At 41.8% G+C, this 15,512-nt stretch overlaps 1 protein-coding gene across 4 annotated transcripts in view; it reads right to left on the reverse strand.

Moving 5' to 3' along the window:
* Positions 1-15,512, reverse strand: part of FGD6 (FYVE, RhoGEF and PH domain containing 6) — a 139,041-nt gene that overhangs the window by 40,426 nt on the left and 83,103 nt on the right. For all 4 annotated transcript variants that reach the window (XM_006154866.3, XM_006154865.3, XM_014590263.2 and 1 more), the window contains exon 8: positions 13,241-13,328. In XM_006154866.3, the coding sequence (XP_006154928.1) occupies positions 13,241-13,328 (88 nt within the window). The remainder of the gene's footprint in view (positions 1-13,240; positions 13,329-15,512) is intronic.

The following is a 15,512-nucleotide window of genomic DNA, read 5'->3' on the forward strand; positions in this document are numbered from 1 at the left end:
TATAGACCTGAACAAGATTTTCAGAGGAATTTTTAAATTATATTTTTCATTATATTTTCTCCAATATGATCCTCACTGATTCAACTTGTTTCAACACCACTGTTAAAATAAAAGACTTTCTATACCAAAAAAAACCCCCATATACTATAGAGCCAAAAATCTAAAAAGATCTACGATAGTCCTTTCTGGATAGTAGAGAATGAAAAGAGACTTTATTATCTTTTTAATAATACTTAGATATTTATCAAATCTATTAAAAATACCTTCAAAGGGAAATAACAAATCAGAATTATTTCCCTCAATCAGAATATATTCCCTCAAACTGGATGAACATCTATCTGCTATGAATGCTACTTGCTTCGAAGTCCGCCTTTAAATAGGTTTACCATCTAGTTGAGATAACATGATGCAGACCTGCGAAATAATTCAACGACGGAAAGATCTAGTCATAAAACAAGTGGGAAGATCATTACAGTTCTTAGGAACTGAGAAGAGGAAGATCTCAGGCTGGCCCTGTGGCCCAGTCAGTGGTCAGAGAAATGAAGGCGAAAGGATTGCAGCATGACCATAGCCCACTGGAAGTGTTTTTCCCTCTCCCTTTTTGTCACTCTCTGCAAAGCAACAAATTTAAAAAGTGAGAGAAAGAGAAAAGAGGAAAATCTTAGCAGGAGCCTGAGTGGTTGCGTGTGGCCTCAAAAAGGACAACCATAGGTTCCTTGGGACAGGGGACACTATTCTGCTGTTTGCCGGTGTATACAGGTATCCAGCTCAGGGCAGACACATATACATACATATACACATACATACATACACACATGTGTGTATGTGTGTATATACACACATATGTATTATGTGTATGTGTAAACATATGTGTGTTTGTATATATGTTTGTATGGGTGTGTGAATGTATGTATGTACGTGTGTGTATATATATACACACATACATGTATATATACACACACATGTATATATATTAGGTCATCAGGAAGGTCATGATGTATTTTCCTGTTTTTCTAGCAAAAATGCATCATGACTTTCCCAATGACCCAGTATATATGTATGCATGTATATATGATGTATGCATGCATGTGTGTTAATGGAGAAGAGAATGTGGCCCTGACGGAGAGATTTCATGAGAGGGTGAGAGACCAGCTACAGCTAGGGCAAAGGCAAAGAAGGTTCAGGAATTCAAAAGGGCCTTCAAAAAGTTTGTGCAAATTTCTGTCTCTATGTCTCTCTCTGTCTGGAGAGCGCACGCGCCCTATAGTGAAAAACCAATCCAAAAAAAAAAAAAAGTTTGTGCAAAAACAGAATTGGCATGAGTTTATTCTGGTGCAAATATTTTGGAAATACGTACATATATGAAGTTTTCTAACAAGCAGAATCAAAGTCTGTCTTTGTAGGAGAAATGAAGTGATCCTGTGCTAGGGTACACGGGGAGAGGCCAGAGGCAGCTCTGCCAGGTAGGAAAATACTGTCACAACCCGCACAGTTTGGCACGAGCCCAGAAAGGCCTGCCCGGGCCAGCCCTGTACACAGTGAGTGCAGCAGTCAGGGGCAGAGCACGTGGAGCCCGGTCTCACAGGGTTGATGTTCATTCCAAACCTGGCCATGGCAGCGTTAAAGCATGCCGGGTGCGTGCGTGCGTGCGTGCGTGCATGTGTGTGTGTGTGTGTGTGCCCCAAATCCTGAAGGGATGCAGAAATGAAGGAAAAGAGATTGTGGTGTGACCATACCCACTTGGGGGTGCCTTCTTTCTCTCTCACAAGTGCATGTGCCCATTGGCGATTAAAAAAGAAAAACAAACAAACAAGGACAACAAAAAAACTTGGTCTAGGACCTAATGAAAAAAAACTGAAATGAGAGGTAGAGAAAAACCTACTGGCAGATCCTGCTGGAGAGAAAAGAAAGGAAGGATTTCAGTCCCACCCATGAATTATGTGCCTGGGTGACTAGAAGACCACTGTCACTCATTCATTCTTTTTATTTTATTTATTTTTAAAAATTTACTATAGGGTCCATGCACTAGCCAGAGAAGAGTGAGTTAAATGAGAAAGCACTCCCCCCTTCCCAAGCCACAATCCCTTCTCCTCCTCCTTCCTCTCAAGATTCTGTGAGGTAAAGACAGGGACCCTATAAAATAGTTAGGGTATAGGCCCAAAGTGGAATCACAAAATGGCTGAGTTTTGAGATGAAGGCAGGGAAGGCGCAGTGACTGACCTAGGCAGCCTGACCTAGACCTAAAACAAATGCTTCCTCCATGCCCCATCCCATTCCAGGAAGAAGACAAGATAATGGTTTTCATGGCCCAAAGCTTCTGGACAAAGACTCTCCTGACCTTGGTACCCACTTAAAAATTAGGAGAATAACCTGATCCACCAAGCACGTGGCCCTTCCTACCAGGAGGGGAACTCATGCACAAGCCCCACATAGAACCCTAGTACCCAAGTCTGATCCACATAAAAACGCCTTGCCACAGTTCTTCCTGGACAACCCGTTTTCCAGGGTCCTCCCTTCTTGGGAGCTCTGTTTGCCCTTCCCTCTCCTTTAATAAACTCCTCACTTTATCAATAAATTCTCCTCTTTGCTGATAAACTCCTCTTTTGCTATACCGACTCTCTGTGTCCGTGACTCTAATTCTTCCTGAGCATGGGGCAAGAATCCATGTCACTGCGAGTGTGGGCCCCATCTCTCCTGTGCCCCTGCGTCCCTACGTGACATGCACATGCATCTGGTGTGTTTTTTCTTTTCTTTTTTTGGGGAGAGGTTTTTGCTATAGGGTGCATACGCTCAACAGAGAAAGAGACAGAAAGCAAGAAATCACACACACCCCCACTGCCCCCGGGGGGATGGCCACACCGCAATTCCTTCTCTTCCATTCTCCTGGTGGGATTTTGGGCACGCACACATACATGCACACACACTCAGCATGAGTTAAAGCCACTGGGTCCAGGGCTCAAACCGCAGTCGACTGCATGGGAGTCCAGCAACATAGTCATGACACCAACTGCTGGCCCCCATCTGGTGTGTTTTCTAAGCCTTCTAGGACTTGACCCACACAGTCAGCCAGTGACTTCTCACTTTCTCTCTCACTGTCTCTGTCTCCCTCCACCTCCCCCCTACCACCATGATGAGCACACATGCCCTAAGGCAAACGCCTCTTAAAAAAAAAAAAAGATAAATAAATTTTTTAAAGGGCTTAGACTGATACACTGGCCTCAGAGAAGCCAATACCAGAAAAAAATGTACAAGCTTTTAGGCTTAAAGTAAGTAAATCACTCATTTATTCTTCCTTAAGCATTCCATTACACAGCTGTATGCATTCTCTTGTTTTGAGTTGACCTAAAAAAACCCCACACAACACACACACACAGACACACACACACACACACACACACACACACACACACTACCAAGAATTTATTTGGAAGTTTTTCTGCTAAAAAGAAAGAAGAAATAGACTAAGTAAAATATCTTCAGTCACCCAGATGACTTCCAGAAAAAACATTGCAAGACAGTAGGAGGATTGTTTGAATAATATTGTGGGACTGCTGTATCTGGGGATTTCCAGTCACCTTTGCCTAAAAGGATTCCAAAAAAAGCCATCCTATATTTAAAAAAAAAAAACTATTTAATTTTATTTATTCATTCATTTATTTTTCATTTGAACAGGGAGAGGGGGAGGAGAGAAAGTGGGAAAAGCAAGCCATCAGGTCTGGGATTTGAACCGTGGTCAGCCATGTGGGAGGGTCCAGGGCCTTAACCAGCACGCCACCAGCTGGTCCCAGAAACCATCCTATCTTATCAGAACTTCATCTATTCATTTCTCAGTCTTCCTCTCCCAGAAAACTAAGGCAGCACAAATCTACTTATACCAAGTCAGGCAGGAATCCTTCCCTTCTCTGCCTGGAACTCATTAATAAATCAGAAACAACAAGATTTACATCATATAAAATCTCTCTCCTCCTTCCTGCTCCTGTACATTCTGTATATTTGGAATGATTTCAATTCCAAAATGGAAATAAAAGTACTCACAAGATCGTTGGATTAAATCATTTGAGCTCATTTTTACAAAGTGGGAGCCAATGAATTAACATGTTTGAATAGATGCAACTTATGTTGGATCATTGAAAAAGTCATGACATATTTTTCTACGTAAAAATGCATCAAGACTTTTCCGACGACCCAATAACTTAAAACCCAACTTCTGAAAATCTAGGTGCACATACAAGGGCACTTTGATATCAACAGAAATATTGTGCAAAGTAGAGAACAATTGGAACATCACAAAAATGAGAATTGAAAACAATCAGAATTTTACATAAAAATATAAACCAAACCTTAGTTTGACCCTGTATATCTAGGTTATACAACCTTAGGTGCTTCGATTAATACTATAAGGGGCAGCCTTTGGCAGGACAACACACTATTCCAGAATGTGCTTTCTATTTTAGAAGAAGAAATAATTTCCACATACCTTGGGTATCTTAATTTCTACTTCTCAGTGTTGTTCTTTGGGGTAAAAGTTTACGGCTCATGGGCAGTTCTAAACCTAGCCAAAAACCCACCCAAATTATTTCCAGATAATTTGGAACAGTTTCCAGATAAAACAGGCCCAGATATTTTAGGGACACAAAGTTACAGATATAACTCCTAATCTCAGGGAGTCTACACCCAAATTAAAGATCCAGTATTTTGAATTATGTAAATATCAGCAAATTCAGAAGGCATTGCATAAGTATTTGCTAAGTCCCAGGACACTGACACTAGAGGTCACGAAGAACTGGGGTTCTCAGAAATGGCTTCAGAGAGAAACAGAGGAACTCCAGGCCAGGCTAGAAGGAAAAGGAGGATTTCTGTCAATGGAAGAAAAAGCAGAGGACAAAGAACATGAAGTCTATGTTATTTCTTTGCATTGTCTATGGTCTTTTATTAGGTCCTGACTTTGTGGTTTCAAGGCAAGCCATTTACCACCTTTATCCCTCCAGCAACCTAACCCCAGTGCTGTGTGTGAGGTCCTGTGTGTCAATTAAATAATGGAGAAGACGTTCCAATTTAATAAAGAAAGTGAATGAGGGTGATGTAGTGGTTGGGGTGCTGGACTCCCATATAGCTAGCCCCAGTTCAAGTCCTGTACCTGGTAGCTTACTTTCTCACTTTTCTGTTCTCTGTCTCTCTCTCTGGTCAAAGTAAAAATATAATAACAATAATTAAGACTGAATAAATAAATAATTCTTAAAAAGAAAAAAGGAAACTGGTTTCACATTTTTCTTTTTGAGAGGTTGTTGCTATAGGGCGTGTGCACTCACCAGAAAGACAGAGAGAGACAGAGAGACAGAGAGCAAGAAATCACCCTCCAGGAGGGGTGGCCACACTGCAATCCCTCTTCTCCATTCTCCTCTCAGGATCTTGGGCATGGACACACACGCGCCCAGTGAGTTTAAACCACTGGGTCCAGGACTTGAACCGCGGTCGGCTACATGGGAGTCCACCGACATAGTCATTATGCCAACTGCTGGCCCCAAAACTGGCTTCATATCAAACAAGAGGCACTTCAAAACTCAAAATGACTCAAAACTCACAGACATTGTTATTATAATACAAATGACATCATCGTTTTGTTTTTTTTCCTTCCCTCAATTGATAGAGGGCCCATACCTTTGCAGAGTTAGATAGGTATAGAGGGGAAGAGAGAGAGAGAGAGAGAGAGAACTCCCTAATGAGGCATAGTTAAACCATAATCCCTTTTCCTCAGTTTTTTCATCCTTTCAGGATTTGGGGCACACATGTTCACTTGCCTGGTGTGTTTTTCAAAGCCACCGAGGAGTGGGATTCACACTGTGGTTGGATGTGTAGGATCTGGCTCCTTTTACCACTTCACCATAGGCTTGGCCTGAGATCTGTTTTCTTAGCGAAAATCTGCTTTTGCTATCTCACCACTTCTCAATCGATAAACTGATCAGGAAACCCAAATTAAATGTGCATGTAGTTTTTTCACCACTTAGATCAATCACAGTGTGGGGAATAACATTTTACATTAAACATTTCATAATCTTATTCTATTCTTCTCACATTTAAAATCATACTTGTCTTTCGCTACTACAAACAGTACTTCATTAGACCACTGTGGAAATAGCCTAAGCCATTCAAGAGCTGTTTATGACACAGAATTGAATCTATCTAGCAAAAATACAACATGCGTATCATGCTTCCTTTTGTCCTGTGTATCTTATTTCTCTGCCAAAAGCAGAGGAAAGAAAGGACAGATGGACAGGATATCCTCAAATTATTTGTTTTGCCTTATGTCACTCCAGAGAGAATCACAGTGACTGGTTCACAATAAATTAAGTACTTGACACACCTAGGATAGGCAGGTGCTAGGCCTGAAAGGCAAGTCTTTCCTACCAGCACTCAGTCTTCCACTGGATGAGCTTAGAAGGCTAGAATCTTTACACAAAGAGAAAAGAGCAAATTCTGGTTTTCCAGGGTTTACCTACGATCTTCAAAGAGCTCTTGAAGAAAAAATGATTAAGGAGAAAAACATCCCTGCCATTTCTTCAGGACAGTGATACAAAAGGAGCACCTACAAATGTATTTATATGAAATACAAAAGATTGACTTTAGTGTCATGGGGGCATTTCAATGTCCTCATCCATTATTTTTTTAGAAGAGAGATTTTTGCTATAGGGTGCTGGATAAACAAAGAGACAGAAAGTGAGAAATCACCCCCTATTCCAGGGGGGATGGCCACATTCAAATCCCTTCTCCTTCATTCTTCTCTCAGAATTTTGAGAACACACACACAAACATGCCTGGTGTGAGTTTTATGCCTTGAGTTCAGGACTCAAATCGCAGTCTACTGTATAGGAGTCCAGCAATGTAACCATGAGGCCATTTGCTGGTCCCTAAGACAACTTTCAATGCAAGTACATATTCAGTCACTGTACATGCAATACGTTTCAGCAAATATTCCAGGACCTATAGTGTGTGCTGGATAATGTGCTTGGTACTGAGACTAAAGCAGCATTTTTGTGAAGCAAAACTATTTAATTTTTACATGCTTTTAATCTCATCTAAAAAAGAAAATTTGTGGGAACAAGGAGGTAGAGTGGTAGTTAAGGTGTTGGATTCCCACAGTCAATAGAGTCCAGCAACATAGTCATGACACCAACTGCTGGCCCCCATCTGGTGTGTTTTCTAAGCCTTCTAGGACTTGACCCACACAGTCAGCCAGTGACTTCTCACTTTCTCTCTCACTGTCTCTGTCTCCCTCCACCTCCCCCCTACCACCATGATGAGCACACATGCCCTAAGGCAAACGCCTCTTAAAAAAAAAAAAAGATAAATAAATTTTTTAAAGGGCTTAGACTGATACACTGGCCTCAGAGAAGCCAATACCAGAAAAAAATGTACAAGCTTTTAGGCTTAAAGTAAGTAAATCACTCATTTATTCTTCCTTAAGCATTCCATTACACAGCTGTATGCATTCTCTTGTTTTGAGTTGACCTAAAAAAACCCCACACAACACACACACACAGACACACACACACACACACACACACACAAACTACCAAGAATTTATTTGGAAGTTTTTCTGCTAAAAAGAAAGAAGAAATAGACTAAGTAAAATATCTTCAGTCACCCAGATGACTTCCAGAAAAAACATTGCAAGACAGTAGGAGGATTGTTTGAATAATATTGTGGGACTGCTGTATCTGGGGATTTCCAGTCACCTTTGCCTAAAAGGATTCCAAAAAAAGCCATCCTATCTTTAAAAAAAAAAAACTATTTAATTTTATTTATTCATTCATTTATTTTTCATTTGAACAGGGAGAGGGGGAGGAGAGAAAGTGGGAAAAGCAAGCCATCAGGTCTGGGATTTGAACCGTGGTCAGCCATGTGGGAGGGTCCAGGGCCTTAACCAGCACGCCACCAGCTGGTCCCAGAAACCATCCTATCTTATCAGAACTTCATCTATTCATTTCTCAGTCTTCCTCTCCCAGAAAACTAAGGCAGCACAAATCTACTTATACCAAGTCAGGCAGGAATCCTTCCCTTCTCTGCCTGGAACTCATTAATAAATCAGAAACAACAAGATTTACATCATATAAAATCTCTCTCCTCCTTCCTGCTCCTGTACATTCTGTATATTTGGAATGATTTCAATTCCAAAATGGAAATAAAAGTACTCACAAGATCGTTGGATTAAATCATTTGAGCTCATTTTTACAAAGTGGGAGCCAATGAATTAACATGTTTGAATAGATGCAACTTATGTTGGATCATTGAAAAAGTCATGACATATTTTTCTACGTAAAAATGCATCAAGACTTTTCCGACGACCCAATAACTTAAAACCCAACTTCTGAAAATCTAGGTGCACATACAAGGGCACTTTGATATCAACAGAAATATTGTGCAAAGTAGAGAACAATTGGAACATCACAAAAATGAGAATTGAAAACAATCAGAATTTTACATAAAAATATAAACCAAACCTTAGTTTGACCCTGTATATCTAGGTTATACAACCTTAGGTGCTTCGATTAATACTATAAGGGGCAGCCTTTGGCAGGACAACACACTATTCCAGAATGTGCTTTCTATTTTAGAAGAAGAAATAATTTCCACATACCTTGGGTATCTTAATTTCTACTTCTCAGTGTTGTTCTTTGGGGTAAAAGTTTACGGCTCATGGGCAGTTCTAAACCTAGCCAAAAACCCACCCAAATTATTTCCAGATAATTTGGAACAGTTTCCAGATAAAACAGGCCCAGATATTTTAGGGACACAAAGTTACAGATATAACTCCTAATCTCAGGGAGTCTACACCCAAATTAAAGATCCAGTATTTTGAATTATGTAAATATCAGCAAATTCAGAAGGCATTGCATAAGTATTTGCTAAGTCCCAGGACACTGACACTAGAGGTCACGAAGAACTGGGGTTCTCAGAAATGGCTTCAGAGAGAAACAGAGGAACTCCAGGCCAGGCTAGAAGGAAAAGGAGGATTTCTGTCAATGGAAGAAAAAGCAGAGGACAAAGAACATGAAGTCTATGTTATTTCTTTGCATTGTCTATGGTCTTTTATTAGGTCCTGACTTTGTGGTTTCAAGGCAAGCCATTTACCACCTTTATCCCTCCAGCAACCTAACCCCAGTGCTGTGTGTGAGGTCCTGTGTGTCAATTAAATAATGGAGAAGACGTTCCAATTTAATAAAGAAAGTGAATGAGGGTGATGTAGTGGTTGGGGTGCTGGACTCCCATATAGCTAGCCCCAGTTCAAGTCCTGTACCTGGTAGCTTACTTTCTCACTTTTCTGTTCTCTGTCTCTCTCTCTGGTCAAAGTAAAAATATAATAACAATAATTAAGACTGAATAAATAAATAATTCTTAAAAAGAAAAAAGGAAACTGGTTTCACATTTTTCTTTTTGAGAGGTTGTTGCTATAGGGCGTGTGCACTCACCAGAAAGACAGAGAGAGACAGAGAGACAGAGAGCAAGAAATCACCCTCCAGGAGGGGTGGCCACACTGCAATCCCTCTTCTCCATTCTCCTCTCAGGATCTTGGGCATGGACACACACGCGCCCAGTGAGTTTAAACCACTGGGTCCAGGACTTGAACCGCGGTCGGCTACATGGGAGTCCACCGACATAGTCATTATGCCAACTGCTGGCCCCAAAACTGGCTTCATATCAAACAAGAGGCACTTCAAAACTCAAAATGACTCAAAACTCACAGACATTGTTATTATAATACAAATGACATCATCGTTTTGTTTTTTTTCCTTCCCTCAATTGATAGAGGGCCCATACCTTTGCAGAGTTAGATAGGTATAGAGGGGAAGAGAGAGAGAGAGAGAGAGAGAACTCCCTAATGAGGCATAGTTAAACCATAATCCCTTTTCCTCAGTTTTTTCATCCTTTCAGGATTTGGGGCACACATGTTCACTTGCCTGGTGTGTTTTTCAAAGCCACCGAGGAGTGGGATTCACACTGTGGTTGGATGTGTAGGATCTGGCTCCTTTTACCACTTCACCATAGGCTTGGCCTGAGATCTGTTTTCTTAGCGAAAATCTGCTTTTGCTATCTCACCACTTCTCAATCGATAAACTGATCAGGAAACCCAAATTAAATGTGCATGTAGTTTTTTCACCACTTAGATCAATCACAGTGTGGGGAATAACATTTTACATTAAACATTTCATAATCTTATTCTATTCTTCTCACATTTAAAATCATACTTGTCTTTCGCTACTACAAACAGTACTTCATTAGACCACTGTGGAAATAGCCTAAGCCATTCAAGAGCTGTTTATGACACAGAATTGAATCTATCTAGCAAAAATACAACATGCGTATCATGCTTCCTTTTGTCCTGTGTATCTTATTTCTCTGCCAAAAGCAGAGGAAAGAAAGGACAGATGGACAGGATATCCTCAAATTATTTGTTTTGCCTTATGTCACTCCAGAGAGAATCACAGTGACTGGTTCACAATAAATTAAGTACTTGACACACCTAGGATAGGCAGGTGCTAGGCCTGAAAGGCAAGTCTTTCCTACCAGCACTCAGTCTTCCACTGGATGAGCTTAGAAGGCTAGAATCTTTACACAAAGAGAAAAGAGCAAATTCTGGTTTTCCAGGGTTTACCTACGATCTTCAAAGAGCTCTTGAAGAAAAAATGATTAAGGAGAAAAACATCCCTGCCATTTCTTCAGGACAGTGATACAAAAGGAGCACCTACAAATGTATTTATATGAAATACAAAAGATTGACTTTAGTGTCATGGGGGCATTTCAATGTCCTCATCCATTATTTTTTTAGAAGAGAGATTTTTGCTATAGGGTGCTGGATAAACAAAGAGACAGAAAGTGAGAAATCACCCCCTATTCCAGGGGGGATGGCCACATTCAAATCCCTTCTCCTTCATTCTTCTCTCAGAATTTTGAGAACACACACACAAACATGCCTGGTGTGAGTTTTATGCCTTGAGTTCAGGACTCAAATCGCAGTCTACTGTATAGGAGTCCAGCAATGTAACCATGAGGCCATTTGCTGGTCCCTAAGACAACTTTCAATGCAAGTACATATTCAGTCACTGTACATGCAATACGTTTCAGCAAATATTCCAGGACCTATAGTGTGTGCTGGATAATGTGCTTGGTACTGAGACTAAAGCAGCATTTTTGTGAAGCAAAACTATTTAATTTTTACATGCTTTTAATCTCATCTAAAAAAGAAAATTTGTGGGAACAAGGAGGTAGAGTGGTAGTTAAGGTGTTGGATTCCCACAGTCAATAGAGGTTTGAGTCCTGGACTTGGCAGCTTGAAAATCATGCGCATGTGCGGATATGTCTAAAACCTGAAGAGGAGAATGGAGGAGAAGGGACTGGATGTGGCTTTTCCCCCAGGAGGTGATTTCTCACCTTCTCTCTCTCTCTCCAGTGAGCTCACATGCCCTATGGCAAAAACCTAAAAAAATGGAAAAGATAAAAAAAGAATATTGTGATTGGATCAGTCAATAGTATGGTGGTTATGGCAGCTAGATCCCACATAGCTGACAGCACAGTTTGAGACCCAGATCTGTCAGCTTGAAAAAACATGCTGGGACCAGCAGTTAGAGTAATGGCTATGTTGCTGAACTCCCATGTAGTTGACCGCGGTATGAGTCTCGGACCCGGTGGCTTAAACTCACGCTAGGTGCATGTGTGTGTGTGCCCAAGGTCCTGAGAGGAGAATGGAGGAGAAGGGATTGCGGCGTGGCCATCCCCCCGGGGGGTGATTTCTCGCTTTCTATCTCTCTGTCTCTCTGTCTTTCTGGTGAGCGCGCGTACCCTATAGCAAAAAAAACCTCTAAAAAAAACCACAAAAAAACAAAAAACAAAAAACATGCTGGCTGTGTGTATGTGTATGCCCAAAAACCCAAAGAGGAGAATGCAGTAGAAGGGACTACAGTGTGGCCATTCCCCACGGGGGGTGCTTTCTTACTCCTCCATCACTCCCACCTCCAGAGACTGCATGCACCCTGTAGCAAACTTGAAAAAAAAGGAAAAACATTATAAAAAAGGAAGACTATTGTGATATTTGAAAGGCTACAGAGAGGATTTAAAGAGCCAGTGAATATAAAGCCCTGAGTACAACACATATCTTCATTCAAATCACAGTTTCCTTTTCTTTATAAAAACAAAAACAAAAAACTATTGGCAACACTAGATAGCTCTGTAAACCTAAAGTACAATAGGAAGTACAGACCTAGGACAATTATGACCTCGAAATGATAACAGAAGTACACGGATGCTGGGCCAGCTTTGTAACCCGTGGTTAAGGCAGCCGGGTTCCACACGGCTGAGCACGTGGTTTAAGTCCCAGACCCAGCAGCTTGATCAACATGCTTGGCATGTGTGCATGCGTGCCCAAGATCCCGAGAGGAGAGGAGAGGAGAAGGGACTGTGGTGTGGCCATCTCCCCTGGGGGGGGGGGTGATTTCACGCTTTCTGTCTTTCTCTCTCTCTCTGACTGGTGAGTGCATGTGCCCTATAGCAAAAACCTCTCAAAAAAAAGGAAAAAAAAGAATTATTTCATTTAACTTTATTTATTCATTTATTTATTTTAATTTGGACAGAGCAGGAGCAAGAGAGAGAGAGGGAAAGTGAGAAAGCAAGTCACCAGGTCCGGGACTCAAATCATGGTTGGCCATGTGGAAATCCAGCACCCCTAACCACCATGCCACCTTGCTGGCCCCTCCTCTTAGAATTTTGAGCAGACACACACACATGCCTGGTGTGTTTTTCAGGCTGCTGTGTCCAGGACTCAAACCAGAGTCAGCCATGAAATCTGTTGCCACACTCCCCCTTTTTTTATTGTCAGAGAGCGCATTTCACAGGGAGAGGGAGAAAGGAAGAGAGAGAAAACACCCTCAGTGGGGTGTGGCCACAACACAATCCTTTTAGCTCCATTCCTCCTCGTCAGAATTTTGGACATGCACGCACATGTACCCAGTGTGTTTCTCAAGCTGCCGAGGATAGGATTTGAACTGCAATTGGTAATGTGAAAATCCCTTTACAGTGCTATACGTCCAGCCTTTTCCACACACTTTCTGAACTCCCCTCTTATATGGGAGAGGAATCTGTGTATGAGGCAAAAGCATTACTGAAGTGATATAAAGAGGCATTCTTAGGAAAGGCCGAACCTCCTAAGAGCAGAAGGAGTTGGAGGCCGGAAACTGCCCAGGACGCCCACCTGTCAGCAGCAGCCTGTACTGGGGGATCCTCTGCACCGGCTTGAGCAGGTAGTGCTTGAGAGCCAGGTGAGCGCAGCGTGGGCTCATCTGAAAGGAAAAGGTATCCGAGTCAACACAAGTGTCTTCTAGGAAGCAAGAAGCCAGATCCATATGCACCGGAAGCCAAACTTTAAACAGCCAGCAATTCTGGAAGGGGATTTGTGGAGATGCTGCCTTTTATTTTAAGGCACAGCTGTTATGTTCAAATGGAAAACACGGCCAGATTTACCACTGAGCCAACCCTCTCCTGCACACAGCCCTGTGAAATTACCTGCTCCTGGGGAACCATGTAGGCAGGTGTCCCATGGAGAACTGTGGCCACAGTCCACGTTCTAGGCTAGTCAGAGCCTGCCAGTCTCAGCAGCTCCCACTCAGAGGGGCACTGCCAGCGGATTCATAAATACAGCTAGCCCCAACTGACCAAGAAGGAAATGCACAGTGCCCCAAACAAGGCAACAGAAACAAAACTATGGGAACTGGATTCAAATAATAATCATAACCTTGTGGTCAATATACTCATACAACAGGGTGATGGTGGGGAGAATTGCAGAAATTAAACAGAACCTAAAAAACAACCTTGCTAAGCATCTAATAAACTCCCAAAATGAAAAATCTAACGAGTTTGAAGAATGGAAATATCATTTCCAGATGAGTGGCAATACAACAGACAGTCCCAGGGGGTCATCAGGTGGTATAGTGGTTAAGGCTCTGGACTCTAATATGGTTGATAATGGTTCAAGTCTCAGACCTGGCAGCTTGAAAATCACACTGGACACTTGTGCATGCATGCCCCAAATCCCAGGATGGGAATGGAGGAGAAGGAAAAGCGGCATGGCCAACCCCCTGGGAGGTAAGTTCTCATGTTTGATCTGACTCTCAGTTCAACAAGTCCACGTGCCCTAAGGCAAAAATCTTAAAAAAAAAAAAAAAAAGACATCCACTAAATTATAGTATATGTAAAAATTTGATTACGTAAGTATATTTTGATTTAACCATAAGGGCACTTAATTATGCTTTTAAAGCTATTTTTCTTAGCATGTAGAACAAAAACCTTTCCCTATTCCTGAGCTTCACCCATTCTCCAACCTGAGATATAACTGAGATGGCATCAAAAACAGCCAAGGGAGGGAATCAGCAGTTAGCGTAATGGCTATGTCGCTGGACTCCCACGTAGTCGACCGCGGTTCGTGTCCCGGACCCGGTGGCTTAAAACTCACGCCAGGCGCATGTGCGTGCGTGCCCAAGATCCCGAGAGGAGAATGGAGGAGAAGGGATTGCGGCGTGACCATCCCCCCTGGGGGGTGATTTCTTGCTTTCTGTCTCTATGTCTCTCTCTGTCTGTCTGGCGAGCGCACGTGCCCTACAGTGAAAATCTCTCCCCCCAAAAAAAAAAAAAAAAAAAACAGCCAAGGGAAATGTCCCTTCATCTTAAGGACCACGATAAAGTGTCTTATACTTCTTTTTTTTTCCTCCATAGGGCATGTGTACTCACTGGAAAGAAACAGAGAGAGAGACAAAAAGCAAAGTGAGTAATCACCCCCTCAGGGGGTATGGTCGTGCCATAATCCCTTCTTCTCCATTCTCCATCTGGGATTTTGAGCACTCATGCATACACATCCAGCGTGATTTTCAAGCCATCGGGTCCAGGATTTGAACCTCAGTTGACCAGTGAGAATATGGTGCCTTCACCACCACACCACCTCCTGACCCTGATTTGCTCAGACTTGTATTTTTTTTCTAAATATGTGCTTCCTCTGCCTGCCACACAAAATAATTATGGAGTGTTAATGTTAAATAATTATGAAATGTTAATGCATATTAAGAAAGCATCTTTCAGAAAAGCATCAACCAAGATAGCAATGCTCCCTGCCTTACATTGTCTTTTGTTGCCAAGGCAACAGAACAACTCACTAAACAACCAAAATTGGGTCAATCATCCATGGTCATATCACACTTTGTTTACTGAAGGCGTAAGACACCAGGGGAGAGAAAAAGAAGAAAGGACTACAGCTGATTCTGAAGTTTAATTATTAGTCAATTGCACAACTTAGAAATCAGCATTACCATTATATTTTTCAAACATTTCTAGTTTTTTTTTTTTTTTTTAAGAGCCATTTTTGCTTTGGGCATGCATACACATGTGCCCAGTATGAGTTTGAAGCCACCAGGTCCAGGACTCAAACCACAGTTGGCCAGTGATAAAACCATTACACCATCACACCATCTGCTGAA

The sequence above is a fragment of the Tupaia chinensis genome, unplaced genomic scaffold (genome assembly GCF_000334495.1).
Source record: "Tupaia chinensis unplaced genomic scaffold, TupChi_1.0 Scaffold000423_1, whole genome shotgun sequence".
Taxonomy (NCBI): domain Eukaryota; kingdom Metazoa; phylum Chordata; class Mammalia; order Scandentia; family Tupaiidae; genus Tupaia; species Tupaia belangeri.